The following is a 14,794-nucleotide window of genomic DNA, read 5'->3' on the forward strand; positions in this document are numbered from 1 at the left end:
GGTTCCCAAACTGGGGTTCGTGAACCCCTGGGGGGTTCACAAAATGTTACAGGGGGTTCTGGACTTCCAAGAGCTAAGCAGATCAAAGCAAGCATAATTATCATACTGAGGAGATTTAAACTTCAAGACTCCGTATAAGAAATGGAAAGGGAGGTGGATATTTTTTGCTGTTTTTAAAATTAAATAGGCAGCTAGTATTGTTTTTAAAATTATTATGAAGACCAAGTTTAAGCTTTGTTGTAATGTGTCGTTTGCCCGGACTGCTCAAGACCTGAATGCTTGTGTAGGAGGAACTTTTTGATTTGGCTTCTTAAATATCTTCATGCTGTTTCACATCTGATACTCCTTGATCAAACATAGGAGCCTTGTCTTATAACAGGCTTATTCAAAGTAATAAAAGCTATGAGATCTTGGAAGAGTGTTGCCATTTTCATAATGTAATAAAAATACTGTAATGATAAATAATAATAAATAGTGTGTAATAAGCATGTCATAAAAACAAATTGTATATTTCCAAGCTCACTGCTTTTATAATTTATACTCAGGTAAAGGAGAAAATCCCTGGAAATATTCATTTTTAGGAGGGGGTTCGTGAGACTTGACATTTTAGTGAAAGGGGTTCACAGGTTGTTAAAGTTTGGGAACTACTGGTCTAACTGATCACCATATGTGAGGGTCGGGAAGGAATTCTCCTCCCTCACCCCCGGATCAGATTGGCAGTGACCTTGCGGCGGAGGGGAAGTTTGGCATCCTCTGCACTGTGTGGGGGCAGGTCACATGACTGGATTATCTGGGTATTTCTCAATCATTTCTCTGCCATACTGGGGGCCTCAGGCACTGGTGCCCCTCAGTCCCTCCTAACAGTCTAGGTTCCTGGGGGCTGTAATACTTTGGTTTCGTTTTGGTTGCTGGGTTTGGTGTGTGGATGCTGGTGGCCTGTGATGTACAGGAGGTCAGACTAGATCAGTGGTTCCCAAACTTTAACAACTTGTGAACCCCTTTCACTAAAATTAGGGATTTTTTTCCTGAGAACCCCCTGTAACATTTTGCGAACCCCTAGGGGTTCCCGAACCCCAGTTTGGGAACCACTGGACTAGATGATCTGGTGGCCCCTTCGGGCCTTAAATTCTACAACTCTATTTTAAAGATGGCTGCCACCTCTTGCCCGAGGGGAAGGAACTTAACCCATTTGTGCCACCTCTTCTTCCTCTCTTAACAAAGGTTAGGAGGGCTCAGGACTGTGAATGTCCTTTCCCTTTTGCATGGAGGAAGTGGTGGCTAGTTTTACCTGACTCCCACAGCTGGTCTGAAATTCTGGTGGTTCCCTTAAGAGCTGCTGTTGAAGGGGAGGAGGGACAACGGAGGCTGCCTTTCTAATGGCCTCTCTCACTCCTGATAGCTTCACAGTGGTTGCTGAGTTCCTCAACAGCTTCAGGGAGAATCAGCTCCCGCCTGAGAAGGAAGGAGCACAGTAAGTTGCCTGGGTCAGGGCTGCAGCCATTCCTGGGATCAGGGATGACATGGCATTCTCCCAAATGGCATTACCTCCACTAGCCTTGAGCCAAATCACAGACCTTACTAGCCTGCAATGGGGCTCCCCTGAAAGTGTGCATTAATGAGTCTCTGCTGTAGTATAGGCAGACATTTGATACAGTGCCTCACACAATTGTATTTGAACAATTATTTCCGTTTGCCTTGGGCAGAAGCACTGTCACATGGATTGAAAACAGACTAAAGAATTGCAAACAGCAGTCACTGACCAGCAGCACCATGCCAAATTGTGTGAGGGTGGACAGTTAGCCCAGTGACAGGTGGTGGGCCTGGTTTTATTAGGCACGGAACTGTAGTGATCTAGAGGAAGGGTTAAACAGCACATTCATTCAATTGGCAAGTGATACTAAACAGAGAAGTGTTGCAATTCCCACTGAGGACAGAGAAATAATACAAAGGGACCTACAGAGAAGTGAGAAATCCGAGCCAGAAATAATGAGATTCAGCTTGGAAAAATACAAGTGAATACATATGGGAAGTAATATTTAATAACAAATATTCAGTGGGAGGAAGATACTTGGAAAGCAGGAATTCTGAAAAAGAACTAAAGACACTTAAAACTTAGGTCAACATAGCTACAGCATAAAAATTCACATCCTGAGCCACATAACTATGCCAACCTAACCCCTGGCAGTTGAAAAGAATGCTACCATGAACATAGCTACTATCGCTCAGGGAGGTTCTTACAGAGACAGAAAACCCCCTTCTATCAGTGCAGGCTGTGTCTACACTATGGGATTATGCTGGCATAGCTACAGTGCTGCAGCTATAGTCTCCGTAGTGTAGACATGGCCTGAGAGTGAACAGCAAATTGGATATTTTTGAGAGGTACAGTGGTGCTGTGGTTAAAGTACATGGCTGGGAGTTGAGATCTGGCTTATTCCTGACTCTGAAACAGGCTTCTTGCAGAAACCTTAAGCAACATACCTAATCTCTTTGCGCCTCAGTTTCCCATAAAACGTGGAGATGCCTCATAAAAACGCCATAGCTGTATATAATATAGACTTAAAATGGGGCATAAATTCTTATTCTCCAAAAGTGAGTGGCTAATCAATGTGAAATTTCACACAGGTTTAGTTTTTATGTCTTTTGAATTTTCTCTGTAGTTTGTTTGATTTCTCAGGATTTATTTTTAATAGCTAGTCTGCATTGGGCTCTGGCTGAAATTTGTTCTTGGCAGGCCCACTTTTCACTGTTGTCTGATCTCTCTTAAAACGTGTTCTGTATCTATGCAAAACTTCATAGAGGGGTAACCAGATTTGGGCCAATGGGGAGGTTCTCTTTTATATTGGATTTTAGGATAATTTTTAGCTGTTATTCACATTATAACTGAAAGTTTATATGCTCTACATCTGATTAATCGAGGCTGTTTGCTTGCAAGCCTGATTGGTTGACTGGTGGCAGAGGTACTGGGCACATGCCAGTCCAACTGATGTGTGAAGAGCTATATTTTTCTGTCAGATTTTATTCCAACAGGAAGGATTCATGTGTAGCTGTTGATGGATAAAATGATACCTAGCCCCATCCTCCCACTCTCAGTGAAAATGCTACCAATAATTAAACCTTTAAAACTTTTAGGAAATTAACACACACATACACACTAACCCTTTGTTGTGAAGCAGATAGTGTTGGTGTACACACGCATACCTGACACAGGTCCCAAAAGCAAAGAAATTAAAAGTTGAGTCACCTAACAGTACATACACTCCACCACAGGCCCACACCTGACCATACCACAACTGCCGTACACCACAGGTCATGCACCACAGCTGTAACTCAGCTCCCTGGTACCCCGTTTAACTGTCCTGCACACACCCTTTACCAAAGTACCCGCTCTCAACACAATCACTACACCAAATAGTCACAACTGCTAGGGTTGGCAAACAATCTAGTGAAGCAGTATGTGCATAAAGGCAAAAGGGGGACAGAGTTAAGGTTGTGATGTGTGTCTGTGGTGTACAGTAGTTATGATATGGTCAAGGGCTGGAGTAGAGAATGGGTTCTGTTAGGTGGCATAACTCTTAATTTCTTTATGTTTGTGGCTTTGTGTCAGGTGCATGTGCCGAAACCCTAACTGCTTCACAATTAAACTTTGTGTGTATTAATAGTTTTTATCTGTACCATTGGGTATTATAGGATCACTTCATTAATGCTTGCAAAATGCTTTAAGATTCTTCAAAAGGCAATGCCGAAGTACTACTCTATGGATTTATAGTGGTATATAGCATATTAATGGTATATAGCAGTTCAAACAGCCAGAATGAGTCTAGAATGCATATAAAGAGGCATTATGCCATGGAACAAGCAACAGTTCCTTCCTGCGTATCACTGGTGAGGCCACATCTAGAATACGGTTTGCACTACCTGGTATCTCTGCACCCCCAGAAAGAGGCCATGTCACAGAGAATTTTATAGAAAAGCAACATAAACAAGTAACAATTTATTTACAAAGAAAAGATTAAAAGAATTATTTCAGAGGTATCTCTGGTAACTCTGACTAAGCAAAGACATAAATCTAAAGGGTGTAAATATAAAAGAAAGAGGAATTATTTAGGGCGGTCTGAAAAGGTGAAACTGAGTAATGAGATCAAACTGAGCAAACGAAGATGCAGGCTGCCTTTCAGACATTTCCTGAATGGCATTTAAAACTAGACCAAACCAAATGCTTCAGGATACACTGTAGGGAGCAATCCTGCACTGGCAGGAGGGACGAGATGACCTAATGGTCTTTACCATCTCTTGATTTTTTTTATGAGTCTGTGTGGCTGCTTATGTATTTACATGCTATACAGTTGGTCTAGAATAGCTGTTGTATTTAAAACCTAATACTTTATCCTTTCTCAACACAAAAAAGAAAAACTAGACATCAATCTGCAACATTTGAAGTTAAGGACTGATGTTTCAGCCTTAAGTCAAGCCATTGGGCCCACTTCATCTTTACTATGGGCCCAATTCAACCCAATAAGTCTTTCCACTGACGTCAGTGGGAATTGGACTGGGGCTTTGTAGCAGGTCAATACAATATCCAGCTGGCCTACTGGTCAGGCAATGGCTCCACAGTTCTCTTCAGTCTGTTCTGGAGGGGGTGGCCCTGACGAGTCATTGGCAGGCCTCAGTCCCTCCTGTGTGTCCCTTCTTCTCCCATTGGAGGAGGAGGAGGAGGAGGAGGATCAGGGTAGTGGGACCTGACACAAGGCCCTAAAGGGTTGTTGCAGTGTCCAGACCATTTGTTGGTCCACCCCAATTTACATCCCCACAGTTCACTTCCTACCAGTCTACTGCTCCTCCATTTAGGGCAAGGTCATAGTATTAGATATCAGTTTAGTCTGCCAGGAAGACAGTGTCCCATTCTCCAAGGCCTCTCATGGCTCCCAACTCCAAAAGGTCCAGAGTGGGTATGGATCACTGCTTCTCAAGGGCCCTTAGTAATGTTGTAATCACCTATCCCACAGCTCCAAGTATCAGCCTCACTTCCTGGTGCAGCCTGTATCTCCTGCATCTGTGCTACCAGAGCCCTTTCTAACTTTCCCTCCAGCTGGAGCATGCCCTGCAGCTATTGGGAGACACAGGACCTCAGCTAGCCCAGAACTGCTCAATACCTTGTTGTGATTTAGTGTGGAGTCTGTCAACCCCTTCGCAGGCCTACAAGAGGGAAAGACAGAAGGTTAGTCCCAGTTGGGTTTTGTCACACTCTTCAGTGTGAATATTGTATGTGGTGCTTGGCTTTTTAGCTGTAAAGGGAGCAACATGGCTAAAACCACACACAAAGTTGAGACATTTTATCCCTTTTAGATATTTAATGATAGGGGTGTTAGCTAAATACAGTAGTGTGTTTGTGAATTATACACACACACACAAATTCTTGGACATTTGTCACATCAATATCTGGTAGCTACTATAATCCTCTAAATTCTTTCAAGTTACAATGTTGAAAATAGGGCTCTTCTTTCTGAGCTGTACTAAAAACACCACACAAATTCTGACTATATAAATATCTTATACTCTCTAAATAAGTAAACAAACCCAGCTTAGCACTAAAGAACAGTTGGCTCCCTTATCTTTCCAACTTCAGTAAAAAGTGTAATAATTTGTGCTCACTCCTCATTCTGAAAGCAATTTACATCTGCTCTGCTCTCACTTCTTAACTGCAGGAAAAGATCTAATTTACACATCAGAAAAATTATTGAAATATTGATCGGTCTGTATGTTGTTGTTCTGGGTAGAGTCAGTAAAAAATAAGGGTTTTTTTTCTGGAGAAAATTGTGATAAAAACAAAACAAAATATAATGTTTGTCTAACATTTCCATGAAACATTTTGATTTTTTTTCAGCTGTAATTTGAATATCAAATTTTTTTTGGCCAAAAACTGAAATATTTTGTTTTTTTAATGAATTAAAATTTTCCACAGAAAGCAGATATTTTTTGACATTTTTGTTTAGTCAGAACCCCAATTTTCCATTGAAAAAGTCATGATGGAAAATTTTCAGCCAGCCTTACTTCTGAACATCCATCAAGCTAACATGGTCTCTACAAACCATGCACCACTCCCTCCTCTGCTAGCTTTTTGTAACACCCTACATAGAATGTTTCTACCCTGTGCCTATAATCTCTGAAGAGTTCTGAATGCTTTTATATTTCAGATATGTATACTAAACCCACTCAACCATGGTTGTGTAAATTTTCCCACACTGTTCTTTCCCATTTTTCAGTCAACAGCATTTATCAGTGACAGGGTCCAATTTCCTATTAATACAATTTTTTCCTCCTTTGCTTCCAGCAGAACATCTGCCCTGCTTCTCATCACAAATGTCAATAATCTCTATGCCAGTCTAACCAACATCTGGAAACTGAATGAAGTAGCAAGCACCAGGAATTCAAAATCCTAGTTCTAGTCTCAGATATTGGAGTGCCACTGTACTGAAATGTGCCACTTTACCACAATGGAATTTTTGTTTTATTTAGGAAAAATATTTTAACTGGCAAAGGATTACTGACCTGAATGAAAAGCTTCATCTCAGTTTAGGAAGGAAAGGGAGAAGGCATAAAATTTTACCATGAAATATTAGAAATAAATTCTTAGCTGATAAATATGATCATAATACAAATATTTCCTCTTAAAAAAAACCCACGGTAATAACCCAAAATTAAAGCTTTTTCATCCCACCTTTTGGTAACTTTTAGACCATCAAGAAACAGGTAGCTCTGTAATTCCACCCTTTAACTCTGAGGAGCTGGTAAGTTATTTATGGAACAGAAAGCAATTGTGGACACATCTGCATCATTTTCACATGATTACTTTAAGTGTAATTTTAATGAAAATCTGTAGATTTAACTAATCTCGAAGCAATTGTCTACCATTATAGAGATTAATATCACCAGCAACAGCTATTGTTTCTTCATCACTAATTGGGCATGCAAACTAGAGGTTAAGAAACTGTCAAAACTTAAACTGAATATATCACACTTTTTTCCCCTGTAGAGAGGAAAGTACTGACTCTGTTTCTGCTACAGATGTAGTTAATGGCAAAGTGCTCAGTGAATTCAATAGAGGCAGGATTGGTCCAGTGTGTGATATTGCCAGATGTAGATTATAACATGAAAGATTTTAGATGACTTGGATGCAGTTGGGAACTAGAATACAGTACCCTTCCATGAGACAGCTCAGACCCTAATCAACAAGGTACTTAAGCAAGTGCTTAAATTTAAGTACCTGAGCAGACTAACTGAAACCAGTGGGGACTACTCACATGAAGTCCCTTGGTGAATCCCTTGAAAGGGAGCACTATTTTCAAATTAATTCAAGGCACAAAAGCTGTCCTTCCTTTGATTTAGTTTCTGCACACTACCTGCAGTTGGTGTTTCTCTCAGACTTAAAGCTGCTCTGTAACAGAATGCATGTATTATGGACCAGATTCTGCCACACTAATTCAGTTACACTGTGAGCATGAGGAAGAATGGCATTTTCCAATATTTTTTATTCTTTTAAATCAAATTTAAAGGATCAAACCTTATTGTTTGCTAAAATATGCATTTCGCTATTCATTAGAGAGCTAGAGAGTTGTGCTTAGTCAAGAAAACTAAGTCAACAACTGAAGAATATGTTATTAGTTTGACAGCAACAAAAAAATCACAGCATAAAATATTTATTAAACAAAGGGTTTTTTCTTCACTTGTAAGAAACACTTTATGTCAAGTGCCCTGTAAGAGATTTAAAAACTTTACCAAATGTTAACATTGATTTTACATTATTATACACAAGATATAAAACACCACATCTCACAAACTTCCTTTTATTACAGCTCAGGGTTTGGTTTTTTCCCAACAGTTGTAAATTAATTTCTACATACTTAAATTTAACTTAAAAGTTTTAAACAAGTAAACAATTTACAAAGTGATTCACCTGAATTTCATAAATCAGAGCAGGTGTCCTTAACAGGGCATGTGCAATGAATGCAGTGCATTCTGGGAGAGAGAGAAATAGAGAGCTAACTTATTCACAGTTGAAAAAGCTAACATCAGGCTCTGGGAAACTGTCTTCCAGAAAAGAAACAATGGACATGATCCTGTGAGATGCTGAGCACCTTTAATTCCTCCTGAAGCCAACAAAAGTTGAGGGCATTTAGGCCTAGATCTAAAAGTATTTAGACGTTGCTCTGTACAGCACTGAAAGGCCTAGTTCCTCAAAGTTATTTAGATGCCTACTTCCCATAGGAGTTGGGTGCTTAGGTGCTTTTGAAAATCCCACTAGGTGCCTAATAGTCTTAAGACTTAAAATGCTGAGCAGAGCAATGTCTAAATACCTTTAAAAATTTGGGCTTCAATGCTTTGTAGGAGGTACCCAGCACTTCTCAAGATCAGCCCCAGTCTTTTCTAGTCAAAAGAAATAAAGTGGCTCAAAGGATGCCTCTTTCTTAAAAGTTATATATGCTGTACTGCTGTTATGGTATCAGCCAACAGTAGCAGACCTGATGTAAAATACCTACTCCTTTTCTTATTTCAGTGGTAAAGAACATCTCTTCCTTTTGCTTTTTTGTGTTGCATGTTTACAAATAAACCATTAGATCTGACATACAGTCCATGTAACAAAATTGTTAGTATCAGATTCATTGCAACATAAGGAATCAGTATCAGACAATAAGAAAATATTTTATCAGTTCTAGTCTGGTTAAAGCAATTTAATGTTTTCAGTATGCCCTCAATACTATACTGTCATTCCAAACATAAAGAACAAATTGATTGAAATGCAGATTAATTTAAAAACGATGAAAGCAGCCTTAAAGACATTGTGGGTTTTGTTTTAAAGAAGTATGAAATGCATGTTACAATTAACACAAACAGATTATTCCTTGTAGAGTAAAAGCTTTTTCATCCAGCATGTTGGTGGCGTGGGGGGTGCCGGTAAGTGAAAAATTCTGGTTAACTAAGAGGGAGAGTTTGGGTGCAGGGCTGGAGGTTGGGGCACGGGAGGGGGAGTGGGCCCTGGAGGGAGTTTGGGTGTGGGAAGGGGCTCGGGGCAGGAGGTTGGGACACAGGAGGGTGCAGGGTGCCAGATCCAGGGGGCGCTCACCTCGGGCAGCTCCCCACCAGCAGCAACCTGTCCCTGCTGTTCCTAGGTGGAGGCGCAGCTAGGTGGCTCTGTACGCTGCCCCTGCCCTGTCCCAAGCATGGCACTGCAGCTCCCATTGGCCAGGAACCACAGCCAATGGGAGCTGGGGAGGGGGACTCTGTGGGGGGAGGCAGCGCGCAAAGTTGTCTAGCCACGCCCCCCCCCCAAGAGCAGCAGGGACAGGTCGCCACTTTCGGGGAGCCATACGGAGCCAGGTAGGGAACCTGCCAGCGCCATGCCAACCAGACTATAAACTGGACTTTCTATGAAGATTAGAAATGCCGGTTTATAGAGCTTTCCGGTTGGTACGGGGCCAGATAACACAGCTTTTACTGTATATTGGTTGCTTCTTTAAATTCAGGAGATTATCTATTTTATCACAAATGGAATCAAAGGTTTTAGTGCAAAGTCACCCTCTGCAACATGCCATCTGCTTGAAGGCTTAAAGATTTCTACATTGTGCAGAAATATTTCATTTATAAAGCAATTATACAAAATGAAAAGCTATTAGGACTTGAGTGTTTTGGTTGTTCTTTTGTTCATTTTCAACGCAAATAACAAAAAAATAGTTCTTCCAGAAACTGACTCCTAGTCTAGCTGTGCAAATCATTCCAAATTCAATTTGGATTGGCAATATTTTAGCATCAGAACGGGTCAGCAGCCCCTTGAGTTCAGAAAGGTTTGGGTTAGAATGAATCCCATTTTCCCATGGTTGAATTGCATTACAAACCCATGGGTAAGATCTTGGTTTGACATGTTTGTGCACATTCACATAGGTTTATGTTTCACAGGAAGTGGGATTAGTAGCCCTATTTGAAGATACTACATGACCTTTCTCTGCAAGCACAGTTCAAACTTGAAATGCACAGGACAACGGCAGTATCAAAGATTTTGATCAAAGCAAGAACTTCATATCTGTTTTTTATTACAGTTCACTGAGATAAACAAAGACTGTGCAAACCCCTATTGGTTCCTGAACATGAATCAAACTCAAATTGAGAATGATTCCAAGTGCACTGGAAGTTAGAGCTGAATGTTTTACACACTTCTAATTCCTACATAAATATAAGGGACAAAGAAAATAATCTTGTGAAAAACTAAGAATAACACCTCATTCCACCTTGAACCTAAGGTGAGTAAGAAATCATAGGACTTGGTAGCAGGTTTCTAACTTACAATAATTGCACGGTTTAGTCTTCCAGTGACAATGTGATTGTCTGTAAAGCAATATGAAATGTAAAGGAGTTGGGAGAGAGGAGGAGAAGAGAAGTTTCTTAAATACTGTGATCTTGTACAGTGTAACAAAACTCTTTTTATGAAGTAGCCAAATGCTTTGACCGTGCCATACCTGAAGGGCACTTAATGGCTCAGGAATTTATCTCTCACACACAGTTATCTGAAATGCATATGCATCTTCAACATAATCCATTGCCACTGTTAATCATGGACTGGAATGGAAGCATATCTGGAAATGGTAATTCAAAGATATCATTACACAGTTTTTGGCAACTGAATCCAATGTAAAGAAATGGGTTATAAACACTGTCTGACATGCATGAGTCTTTCAAAATTATTTACAAATGAGGTTCTACAAGCTTCATTCCAAAAGTATTTCTCCTCTGCTTAGGTGCTAAAATATGTGATTTTTTTTTTAAGTTACACAGTCACTGCTGGGTACATCTTCTGTTCACTATTGGCATGGGGATAGGGAGACTGAATCTGCCTGTATCCACTTTGCAGACCATCCAGGAAAGGTGGCACCGGGGTCATAGGCATAGAGTCATGTTGAACAGCATAACCTACATACTGTGGGTGCAGGTACTGCCCTTGATGTGGCACAATCTGGGTAGCCTGCTGGCAGTTCAGTACTGAGAAATTAGTAGGCATGTTGACATAGACATTATTCATGGTCCCTTCTGGCAAACAGCAGTTGGTCTGTGACCTAGTAGGGGGGGCTCTGGCACCTGAATTGGCACTGGAACTGGAGCTGGCAGCAGTACTTGATTGACGAGAAGAGGAACCACGGGAGGTACTGGCACTTGGAATCATGGGAATAGTCTCCATCAGCCGATTACCTCCAGGTGCTCGGCTCTGCTGTGGCTCTTGCTTGGGTCGCAGGCATCTGCAGCAACAAGCTGCTACTAGAGACCCCAAGATGATAAAGGCAACAAAAACAGATCCAACTATAAGGAATGGCACATAAATGGGCACTACAAAGAGAAACAAAACCACTGTTATTAGGAGTTGCTACGAAGGCCAAACCTAAAAAACAAAGTTATACAAAGAGAACAAGAAAAATGCTTATTTCTTTCAGTCACTCAGCATTAATATACTCAAGTCCTCCAGGGAGAAATGATTCTGGAAACTAAACATTCCACTTGCTACTTTTAATAAAAGGACTAAAGAAAATATAGATGCTGCAAAAACTAATGGTTGGGATTTTCAAAGTGCTTAAATTGGAGCTCTGCCCACAGAGAAAGGATGGCCCAGCGGTTAGGGTGGTAGGCCGGGACTTCCAAGACCTGGTTTAAGTCCTTGTTCTACCACTGCCTCCTTGTGCGATCTTTGGAAATTAACTAGGAAATTCATCAGTCTCTCTGTGTCCCACTTAGCTACTACTCTTCCTCACAGGTTGTCTTAAAGACTATGAGATGCTCAAAATGCTACAAAAAGGGGGACCACATCTCTTACAGCCAACATGGCTGGGACTCATCCTTTTCATTTAAGACTGTCAGCCCCAAGACTTAAGTATTACTAACTCTTGAGATGGCATTACCTGACCACATCAACTGGAACGATTACTAATGAGATGTTCAGGACACAAGGTCAAGAGGACAAGACAATCACAAAGACTAGTGACAGCTATCAGATCGTGGTGAGCAGCAAATAAATCTAATACATGATTTTTAGAAAAAATGACTTGTTTTTAACAGAGTCTTATCTTCATTGAAACTGGAATGGCTAACATTAGAGTCACTTACATAGGCATAATTATTAAACTAAAGACTGTTTAACCTATCATTTTTTGCAATTTTAACACCTTTTAACAAACAGTTTCTAGTATCATTGTTTATTTCTGCACTGGCCAAATCCTGTAGCTCTTTAGCAGGTGCCTGCACTTGCTACAGTCTGCAACACACAAGTTTTCCAAGTCTGTCCTAATTATAACACCACTTCAGGCTAGTTCTAGTGTGTTCAGTATTAGTGTATGGCCAGCAAATGTACTAGAGAGCCACTGAGGCTTTTCCCAAACAGCAGTAAAAAGACTCTAGTTTATCCTTGACATTTAGTCATAAATACAGCCTTAAAAGGTGGTATCTAGGCTTGAAGAATGTATACAATTAGATTATCGTGATTGGTTAGAAGTCATTTTGAAATCCTGTGTAATAGAAGTTACTTTTCCTGAAACAGTTGTTCCCTTTCAAAGTTTTTTTCCCCTTTCTTTTTAATTGGAAGTGCAAACAAAGCTGAAGGAATGATTAAGTATACTGCTGCTATATCGATCTGACACAACTTGTCCAAGACATTCTGGAGACAAGTGGTGTTGTCATTTAAATAAATGCAGAACTTAAAAAACAATCAAAGGTTTTGTCATTCGTAAAGTATCCAAACTCCTTGACAGTAACTTAGCTTTTTCCATGTTTCTGATTTTAATAGTTGCAAATGATGGACTAATTGACAAGTTTCTTATTTGGAATCCAAAGATTTGACATTTGCATTTCTGTCCTACTTTTATCATTACCCAGATAACAAACTGAGGATATGTGTGTGTATGTCCTTCTGTTGTTGTTATATAAAAAAAAGTGTTTGATTTACATTTAAGGCAGAAACATATTCTCTTATTTTGTCTCATTTTTCAACTGATCCTACTGCCAGAAGTATTAGTAATAAAAAATATGTACTGTAAAACTAAGGGGGATTACCCATAACTACATGTGGATTCACCATGACCAGCCAAATCTTGGTCCCTCCGAAGTCAATGGCAAAACTCCCTACAGGTCTATTAACAACATCCCAGGTAGCAGTTAAAGGCTCGGCTGTCATAGGCAGGGCTGAAAATGAGGGGTTGCAGCTCCCCTCGTTAAAAGATGTGTCAGAGATGTAGGAATGTTTGCCAGTCAGCCCCTGCTCCCAAGAAGTCTCTGCACTCAGGGCTTGTACCCAGGTCATTAGCCAATAGGCTGACGCCATTAACCCTGCAGGGCCGAGGCAGGCACTAGGTGCCCTAGATCGGCATTTCTTAGCCCTTTCGCCCGCGGCTGATCTCAGACCTATGTTCGGGTATCTGTGAAGGTAGAGCCTGGGCTCACCATGACACCTGGCAGCCAGACTGGCTGGGGGCACTCTGGATTACAGCCTCCTTTGGCCCGGGGGCTAAGCTTGGCTGTCCCATAAGCATCCTCCCACGAGGGGCTGAACTGCCTGCTCGCCTGGCTGCCCCGCGCGGGCTGGACACGCTGCAGAGCCGCCAGGGCTCCCGGAGGGGGCTGCGCTGGGCCAGGACGGGGTAAGGAGGAGGGGTAGGAGGAAGCCGCGTACCTGCTGCGCCATCCTGGCCGTCTTTGTCCGGCCGGCCTTGCTCGTCTGCCCCCTGCTGCCGGTCGTTGTCGCACACGCCCTGGTCCAGCCTGGCCTCGGCGCTGGAGCAGCAGTAGCGCAGGGCGCAGCTGCCGCAGCAGATGGTGGCGTCCCCGCCGTCAAAGCGCTCGGGGCACTGGAACCCGTCCCGCCAGGCGCCCTGCGCGTCCAGCCAGCCGTGGCAGTACTCGCCGCTGGCCCCGGCCCCCGCCGGCAGCAGCCAGCCCAGCGCCGCCAGCAGCAGCCAGCAGCGCCCGCTCCACATGGCACCGCTCACCGGCGGCGTCCGGGGCAGCAGCGCGCCCGGCAGAAAAGGGGGGGGGGTGTCCTCAGCACGCACGGGGCTCCTCTGCTAGCGCCCACCTGTGCAAGGGGGGGGGGGGGAGACAGCACCCAGCTGTCCCGGGTGTGTGTGTGTGTGTGGGGGGGGGCTGGTTGTGGACACAGCACCCCGCTATGTCGGGGGGGGTTAAGGACAGGGACACAGCACCCCGCTATGTCGGGGGGGTTAAGGACAGGAACAGCACCCCGCTATGCCGGGGGGGGCGGCGGGTTGCGGACACAGCACCCCGCTATGCCGGGGGGGGCGGCGGGTTGCGGACACAGCACCCCGCTATGTCGGGGGGGGTTAAGGACACAGCACCCCGCTGTGGAGGTGGCGGGGTCTCCTACTAACACGGCTCTTCGTGGAGGGGGGAGAAGCATCTGATCGCAGGGGAGCCAGAAGTGGGGAGACCACGGGGCTCTTCTGCCAGCCCCCCGCCAGGAAGGGGGAGTCGGAGGCTCTTCCCGAAGTGCCCGGCGCTCCGTGCTCCGGCGTTGGTCAGCTCAAAGGAAACCCACGGGCAGCCCTAGGAGGCTGTCTCCGCGGCTGGCGCCTGCCCCTCTCCAGCCACCCAGCGCGCAGCCGGGGCAGCGGGTCTGGCGAAGCGCTTCACAGAGCCAGGACTTCCTTCCCCATCGCTACCAGCTCGGCGGGGGAGCAGTGGGAGCTGGCCGCGGCTCGCCCGGGGCAGCCACCCCCAGCCCGGGGCGCCGTGCCCGGCCGGCAGATCCACA

General features: G+C 43.4%; 1 protein-coding gene across 1 annotated transcript; it reads right to left on the reverse strand.

Moving 5' to 3' along the window:
- Window positions 1–7,678: 7,678 nt before the first annotated feature.
- On the reverse strand, window positions 7,679–14,132 carry SHISA2 (shisa family member 2). The gene is made up of 2 exons (XM_065581437.1): window positions 13,697–14,132; window positions 7,679–11,367 (listed from the first exon to the last, which is right to left on the reverse strand). The coding sequence occupies exons 1-2, from the start codon at window positions 13,998–14,000 to the stop codon at window positions 10,814–10,816; spliced, it is 858 nt and encodes a 285-aa protein (XP_065437509.1). The 5' UTR covers window positions 14,001–14,132; the 3' UTR covers window positions 7,679–10,813.
- Window positions 14,133–14,794: the final 662 nt, after the last annotated feature.

Source organism: Chrysemys picta, chromosome 1 (genome assembly GCF_011386835.1).
Source record: "Chrysemys picta bellii isolate R12L10 chromosome 1, ASM1138683v2, whole genome shotgun sequence".
NCBI classification, from domain to species: Eukaryota; Metazoa; Chordata; order Testudines; family Emydidae; genus Chrysemys; species Chrysemys picta.

Bases quoted from the DNA above. Each gene is read 5' to 3' on its own strand.
- SHISA2 (XM_065581437.1), bottom strand. From the start codon at position 14,000: ATGTGGAGCGGGCGCTGCTGGCTGCTGCTGGCGGCGCTGGGCTGGCTG. The intron at 11,368-13,696 runs GTACGCGGCTTC...TTCTCTTTGTAG, and splicing joins CGGCCAGGATGGCGCAGCAG to TGCCCATTTATGTGCCATTC.